Source organism: Semicossyphus pulcher, unplaced genomic scaffold, assembly GCF_022749685.1.
Source record: "Semicossyphus pulcher isolate SPU_LCO1_2020_fin unplaced genomic scaffold, fSemPul1.0.p SCAF_12, whole genome shotgun sequence".
Lineage (NCBI taxonomy): Eukaryota > Metazoa > Chordata > Actinopteri > Labriformes > Labridae > Semicossyphus > Semicossyphus pulcher.
The window spans coordinates 2,502,773-2,511,027 of NW_027211626.1; the positions used below are offsets into that span (position 1 = coordinate 2,502,773).

Consider the following 8,255-nt stretch of genomic DNA (forward strand, 5'->3'; position numbering starts at 1 on the left):
TTCTTGGAAATTGTATCTAGTAGCCTATGAATTTGGCACAATGTTTATTGGTGGTGTGTTGGCCATGAATGAGTCCTCTCTAAGAGCCAGTTATCGTCTTAGAGTCTGTCTCTATTTCTAATTAATTAATGGGACAGAATAGACGATGGTCCCATAAATAATACCTTAAACAAGATCTAGAAATGCCTCACTTTAAAACTTTGACATACAAAACATTGTTCAATATACATAAATCGTGTGTAATGGCTAACTTTTTTTAAGATTATTTTTTGGCCTTTATTGACAAAGAGGACAGTGGATAGTGTCGGAGACAGGGAAAGAGAGAGTGGGGGATGACATGCGGTAAAGGGCCGAGGGTGGGAGCTGAACCGCATGGAGGACTATAGCCTCTGTACATGGTCACCAATTTAACCGCTGAGCTAAACCGGCACCCGTAATGGTTAACTTTTTAAATGTTATTTAATGTTTTGGATATTAGACAAAATGTACAATTAGGTTATTCTAGAAATTTCAAGTTTTTGTATAAATACACTGAATAATTTAAGGTAAGTATGTGCACATACCATGTTAAATCATGTTTTTTGTTGACTGACAGATTGATGTTTTGCGACCTCTTTATGGGGCCCAGAACCACAGGTTTGGTAGCACTCACTTCAGCTACTCTGTATGTTGGATGTATTTAGGCTGTGCTGTACTTTTATTTTACAAGAGTCTGTTTTTTAAAAGTTTTAGTACTTCTTCTTGAGTAAAGATGTGTGAACTTTTGCGCCCTCTGTCCGGATTCACGAAACATCATATCAGAAAAGACTTGCCTGTAAATGTATGTTTGGTTAATTTACACGCATGAGAATGGAGGTAGATGATTGGAGGGTCAAAAGTTGACGGAGGCGGGCGGTGCAGTTGTCAGAGTCCGCCACTGGGTGCTGCTGGGGAGGGAGGTGCAGAGCTGCTGTGGTGCAGTGAGCGGAGAGACGGAGGCGCGACGTGGAGGGGCAGAATAGAATGGCACTTAAGTCTTTCATAATCAAACAGATGAAATTCAGTATCAACAGGACATCAGCGTGTCCGCATTCAGGAGGATCTAACGTTGAAATGTAGCAAACGTCGTCACCAAATTAAACAAACGTCGTCATGGAGGGGGGGTTAACTATCACTTTTATTTCTGTTGCGATGTTTTTAGGTTGTTTTTTACTTGGATTTATCCCGCTGCTGTTCAGACTCTCTGAGGTAAGATTTAATGTTTCTTTATGATTTTGTAACTCTCACGTGAGGAAACGTCAGCCAAACAGCCCGTAAAGTATAAAATCATGACGCCGAAGTGACAGAATAATGCCTCAAAACTTTATTTGTTTTCTGCACTGTTTGTCTTCATCTTTACCCTGGTAAACTTTGACTCGTAGTTAAAGTTGTGTTTTTATGAATGGGTTTTGGCGCAGCGTTATTTGCTTATCTTCATGGAAGCTCGTGAAGTCCTTTCAGCAGTTTTGACAGTGAAATAAATCAGTGAGGGAAAGAGTCCTACAGATCAGCTGAAGTCAAGTGTGTCTACAGAAAAGCCTGCAGTTCGTGTCCATCCTGGGGGCAGGACTTCTGTGTGGGACAGCACTGGCCATCGTCATCCCTGAGGGAGTGGGCTTACTGGAGGAGTCGTGGAGAGGTGAGCAGTGTATACAAATATTATCATAACCTTTACGTCCTGTATTCACGTGGAGATGCCACTCCCAAAATTGTTCGCATTATTCACTCCACAACCACAAAATGTACACCTGCTTTTTTATAGGTTCCAGAAAAATCTAGAACATAAAATAAGCATATAGATAAAAAATTAAGTTTAATCTTCTAAATAAATTCCTTTTTAAAACACGTTTTTATCCTATTGAAGCCACGTGTTATACAAATACTGTTATTTGCATTGTTATTATGGAATGAGAGATACTAGTCGTAATAAGTTATTTATAGAGCATTTTTAAAATCATATTTAAAAAGCTTCACAAAGGCAGCAAATAAAACACACAAGTCATGAAATCGTCCAGTTTAAAATGAAAATAGGTATTGATACAGTATATGCAATCAATAGGAAATAACAATTATTTTAAGATACAGTTAAAGAAAATTAAAGTCATGTAGAATCAGGAAAGGGTCTCTGATAAAGGCATGTTTTAATACGGGATAAAATCACTAGAAAAACTCCTAAAAGGTCTTTATTATTCGTAGCATGGTCGTGTAGACTCCAACACGTTTCTACCAGTGGTGGATGAAGTAACTGAAAGCCATACTTTTTTTTACTGTAAACCATCGTTAAAAAAAATGGAGACCCCTTTTGGAGAAAATCAAGTTTTTAACCGTCTCCGTCACCACCGTCATCTTTCATCAGAGTAACTTGTAGCTGACGCCGTTGCTGTCTCTGCCTCCATAAAGCATCCAGTATCACTGTCGAGAGGTATTCTACTCACGTAGTTAAGGCCGTAGTTTTCATTGTAACATTGGTGGGGACAACAATTTTTAAAATGTATTTAATTTTTTTTTTTAGCATTATTTAAAACAGGATTATTCGTGTCAGTATATCTCAGAGTATTCTCGGAATAGTTTGGTTGACAGAGATTGAGGACAGAAAGATTTCTCTGCGTCATCTTCTCTCTCTCTGCCTCATGAAGGAATTATGGATTCATGAACAAATCATTGTTTCATCATTGCTTTAAACTGAAAAGAAGAAATTACTTTAGTACATGAACTCCAATCTCTGTCTTTATCTCCACTTCAGTAACTTGTATTTGTAGCAGTAAATACATTTTATCTCTTAATTATAACGGATAAATACAACTTTTGATAACACACGCTTTGATGATGAGGTGTTTTCATTTCAAATGTCCCACTGTAACCAAAGACATTCAGATAGCTATATTAACTAATATTAGTATGTGTAATATTTAAACAAAACTGCACTCCCGTAGGGAGCGAGAGAGACAGAGAGAGAGAGATAATGCATATGCACAGCACGGACGTGGCGCAAAAGGTCGTCATTTGAGCATGAGACACTCCGCTGTATAGATTTCAGTTTAGTGAAGTGTATGAACTGTAGACTGTAGACCTGAGTTTACAGTGACAGACAGGCCATGTCTCATATGCACGACTCCTCTGCAGGTTGAAAGTGCAACAGTTACGCGTATCATATATTTTTTATTGGTTGGGACCATTCAGTAATTTCTGTATATTGGTGGGGACATCTCCAGATGAAATCCATAATGTTGCAATACTGCTGCCCTCAGTATTCATTCATTTAAAGCCAGATTTTCAGTAAAATACGAAGATTTTTCGGGGAAATGTATCGGCGCAAAAGTAGAAGTTGACAGAAATATAAAAAAGTAATGCACAGATACTCCCAGAAAGTACATAAAGTAACAAAGTACTATTACTTCCTAACATTACACCACTGGTTTCTACATCAAGCCTTCGTCAGGGATTTGACTCTAATGAGGGCTTAATGAAGCAGGAAGAAAGGCCATGAAGAGCCTAAAGGGTCATCAGTAAAATCTCTCTCCAGCAAACTGACAGCCTGTGAAAAGAACCTAAAACAGACGTGTTGTGATCATGTGTTTCGCTTCTTGTTAAAAGGCTGAAAGCAGAGTTCTGAGTTGATCAATAGGTTTTAGATTCAGGCGAGTAAAGAGGTGTGTAAAATCGTCTCTGTGATGCTGCCAAAGATGATGAAAGCAGACTCACCCGTCTAAATGTATTCTGCTCTTTTATGTGGATTTGATCAAAAGCTCACCTCGTCCTTCATCTTCTCTCCGCAGCGTCCTCCTCTGATGTGTCATCGGGTCTGAACACCAGTGTCAAAAATGTAACTTCCACAGAGAGAGGCCCTCCACCTCGCTTCTTCATCGGGGTGGCTTTAACTTTCGGGTTCACCCTCATGTTTGTGGTGGATCAGATCGGGAGTTTCTGTTCCATGAGGGGCAAGTTAGCAGACTTCTTATCCCAGCTTCAGAACTCAACCAGTGTATTTGTATTTATCACGACAATGTGTCTCATTTCAGATCAAACGACTCGTTTGCATAACAGTGTGGGCATCACAGCCACATTGGGGCTGGTTATTCATGCAGCAGGTAAAATACAACACCGCCTTTACTCTTTATTTCTGTGACCCAACTCGCACATGAAGCTTCAAGGAATTCCAGGCCACAAGCATGGAAAATTCCCAACAAAGCGCCGAAGTTATTCATTACCTCATGTGACTCAGCATGTGATTCCTTTACTGTTTGAGTCTTTTATGTTTTAAAGGGCTTCATTTTTCTGAGGCTGGAGGCTTTAGGTCACAAAACATGCAGCCCGACGAAAACACACTCATCTATCAGTTTGAAGTTACAGAGAAGTATTCTCCCCTGTGGACTTTCCTGCATTTTACAGCGTTACAACCTGGAATACTTTGCATGCATAACAAGCAAGAACTGTGTGATGCATGCCTTCGTTCATTATCCCCAATTAAACCAATTTAAATTTGCAGATTAACACAACAAAATATGGAAAAGTTCAAGGTGTGAATACTCATGGAAGGCGCTCTTAACAGATACACAAACATGCATTAAAATAAGATTGTTGTGATCATTAATGGGATTGTATTTCTTGCTTGTAGCTGATGGATTTGCTCTGGGTGCGGCTGTGGCAACAGGTCAAGTGTCAGTGCAAGTGATTGTGTTTTTTGCCGTGATTCTGCACAAGGTGAGGAACATTTCAGCAACAAGAAGAAGTTGTAATCGAGCTCGTAATCAGAGCTGACTACGTGTCTTCTTTCCCAGGCGCCTGCAGCTTTTGGTCTGGTCTCCTTCCTGATGCACGCCGGCCTTGAAAAGAAATACATCCAGGGACACTTACTGGCCTTTTCAGCTGCAGCACCTGTAGTCGCCATCGCCACTTACTTCATATTACACGCAGTAAGTATCAGCCGGTGATTACACACTCACCACATGGTTTGGTTTCACTTGATTTGATGTGTTTGTGTCCACAGTCTGGCAGCTCCTCTCAGAACCAGCTCAGTGCGACAGGTATAGGGATGCTCTTCTCTGCAGGGACGTTCCTCTACGTGGCCACAGTGCACGTCCTCCCTGAGATCAGCAGCAGCAGGACGGGGCAACACCCCAATGACCTCCAGCAGCACACAGGAGCTGAGGTCCACCAACACAGACACCTTGGGCTCCTGGAGAGCCTCACGCTCATCCTCGGGCTCGGCCTCCCTGTGGTGCTGGCTCTCGGGCTGCATGACGACTGAGAATGAAACATGAGGGCAGTTCAGTTCAATGCGAAGAGACTGTGCAACCACACCTGAAAGGAAAACTGTGAGCACCTGTTTAATATACTGCACAGGTTTTACTCCCTGTGTGTGACACACTCTGGGAGCTTCTGTTCAAAGGACTAGAAGGTTCCTCCAGCAGATTGTTGTCTGCAATTTCACTGAGATCTAAAGACCCGTGAAGGTTGGGCAAATGATCCTGCTGACATGTAAAAAAGCCACACCTGTTACACGCAGGTCTACAGAGGTTACACCAATGCTATTTGATCTCTATTGATTTAACTTAACACATAATCTGCAATGAAGCACAAAGACCTTTTCCTTGCTGCACTCTCCCTCGTTTTAAATTCAGCAATGAAATAGACAGCCCATACCTCCTCAGAGCATTGTGTGCCTTTTTTACATGTATAGTAGTTTAAAGCTAAATCTGACCAGCGCTTCACGACTTAATTTACCAACTGATGACATCAATCAGGTTATTGTGATGCTTTTAGACTTAAAAAATAATGTGACTGACCTGTGAGAAATACAGCTCCAATGTCCGACCTTCATCAGCGCTAAGCAGGAACGTGTGCAGGGGTTCTTCTAATTCTTTTTTGTATTTACAAGAGCCGCCATGCTAAATGCATGTTTGGTTACAACTATTTATTTAACTGCTAAATATTGTGTGTTTTGTCCCGCTGTGAACCTTCAACACATCCAGACAGTTTGCTGCTCAGCCGGTTTTCTAAACGCTTGAAGTTCTCAACCTATCACAAACGTTCAGTACTGTGAACCTGCCCCCAAAGTCCCTGTATTTTCAAAATATTCTACCCTTAGAGCAGGGACTTGTTGGTGGTGAAAAATAGGTTCTTGTGACTTTATTCAGAGCCTGGTCCCTGCGGTGGAAATGTACTTCCAAAGATCCCTCGTCCCTGGGGAAAGTTCCTGTGGTGGAAGCGCAGCTAAAAAGTGCCTTAAAAGAGAGTTTGCCATGATGTGTTTGAATCTCAGAGTTCTGCTTTTGTTTGTGTATCAAAAAACTCTACATGGGAGAGAATCTGATATCTAATATATTGTGCGATGGATTGAGTTTCCAGGCGTCATTTGTTGCCAAGGTTGAGTGTAATCAGCCTTTTTTGGCCCTTCAAATGGGTCAAAGATGCTGAAGGTGTGAGGGCGTGGTGACAGGCCAGCAGGTGGATATATTTACAGGAACAACAGAACCTGATACATCATATCAGCCAAACAATAAGAAAATGAGGTCGCTCATTTTTGAATAATTTCCTCCTAGTACCGTCAGTGAAACAACGTTTTGTGCCTGTAGATATCCTACATCCGTGTTCACACCTGTCAGACAGAAACAGGTGGCCTACAGACAGTTTATAAAGTGAGTACGTCCAATCACAGGTGTTTCACTGCATTCATTTCACTTCAAACGACTCCTGCTGTTCCTCTTTCGTCCTTCAGCGTCTGCAGAACTTCAAAACAATAAAAACACGTCGGCTCATGTTATGACGGCTGCTTCATGTCTCTCTTTTTATTTTCCTAACACATGTTGTGTAGCAGAGTGAAACTATCCAATGCTTATTCATTCTTAATAGCCGCTGTGTCGGGTTGCACTACCTACGCCGGAGAGCTGGGCATTGAGGTGCCAAGTAGAGCCATGCCCGTGTTAAATACAGACAGAAAGGAAATTTAACACTTTAAAGATAAATTATTTATTCATGTTATTCAACATTCAGTTACTACAGTTATAGTAAATGAAAATATACAAAAGAATCCATAAAACAATCGGATTATTTAAAAGATCTAAGTGAAGCTTCAGGTCAGTTAAATACTTTTTTTTTGAAGGAGCAGGTTTGAAAAAAGTGACATTTAAATTCCCATGACCGACCGACCGATGGATCAAGTCATTTTAATCCCTAATTAACTTACAGAATCTTGTGTCTTCAGTGAGCTGTGGTGATAAGACACTGAACAAAGTCAGAGGGCCATAAAGACACAACAACTGGGAGCCTAACTTGAACCTTTAATGCTCCTGAAGCTCGACCAGAGCTCTGCAGCTCGGCTCACCTTCAACCACCCGAAATCACCCCATAATTCCACTCTTATCTTTGCTCCACTGGCTGCTCATGTCAAATTCAAAACACTGATGTCAGCCTTCAAGCATTTACACGTCTGCAGACCACAAGTTAACCCTTCACTCTCCGCTCTTCAGCCCTAACCTGTGCCTCTCAACTTCCTGCAGGCTGAAGCTCTCTGGCAACTCAACTACGGATGCACGATATGTCTGCAGATGCTGATATTTTCCAACCCTTTTTGCTGATATATTCGGCACGTTTGATATCATGCCTACTCTTATTTGTAGTGGCCCACTGGCAGATGCAGAAAGAACATAATACAGTGCTTTTTAAAATGTACATTGACTGGGCAACATAAGAAAACTACTTAAACTTAGGTTATGAACAAAATGCCATATTTATGTCACATTTTCTTTCAAATAAAACTGTAATATTCAAACAACTTAGGCGGGCGTGAAAGATGAGATTTGGCCCCTCGTCGCGTGGCCGATGCTGAGCAACCATTGCTAATACATCCTTGCTGTCGGTTTCGGAAAAACGTCCATATCGCAGACATCTTGCATTCTTCTTCACGCTTGACAGTGCGCGCACACTCATAGCATTACGTCAAGCTTCTGTAGGGAATCATCGAGCCTTTAGGCGTAATGAAAGCCTTGTTTTATCTGCGGAAAATATCGCCAGAAAAATGACATATCTGCCGATGCCGATGTCATTTTCAAGCCATAATGTGCAGATACCGATAACGTGCCGATAATATCATGCATCCCTAAACTCAACCCTTTGAAGTTAAAACACGCGACCCTTATAGGCGTGTAAAACTGAACTGTGCAAACTGCTTGATTCCATCCATTTGTTTTGTAACTGTTTATGGGCAGAAGAAAGCAGCTGCAAAGTCACCTCCAGTC

General features: G+C 41.3%; 1 protein-coding gene across 2 annotated transcripts; it reads left to right on the forward strand.

The window, feature by feature from the left end:
* The first annotated feature begins 974 nt into the window (after nucleotides 1–974).
* Nucleotides 975–6,766, forward strand: LOC138588585 (zinc transporter ZIP9). 2 transcript variants are annotated; one of them, XM_069658792.1, is made up of 7 exons: nucleotides 975–1,227; nucleotides 1,552–1,657; nucleotides 3,795–3,956; nucleotides 4,038–4,106; nucleotides 4,634–4,719; nucleotides 4,797–4,931; nucleotides 5,006–6,766. In XM_069658792.1, exons 1-7 carry the CDS (start codon nucleotides 1,132–1,134, stop codon nucleotides 5,264–5,266), a joined length of 915 nt encoding a protein of 304 aa, XP_069514893.1. In that variant the 5' UTR covers nucleotides 975–1,131; the 3' UTR covers nucleotides 5,267–6,766. The 2 variants fall into 2 exon arrangements, with proteins under 2 accessions (XP_069514893.1, XP_069514892.1); XM_069658791.1 differs by having other exon boundaries at nucleotides 3,795–4,106.
* Nucleotides 6,767–8,255: the final 1,489 nt, after the last annotated feature.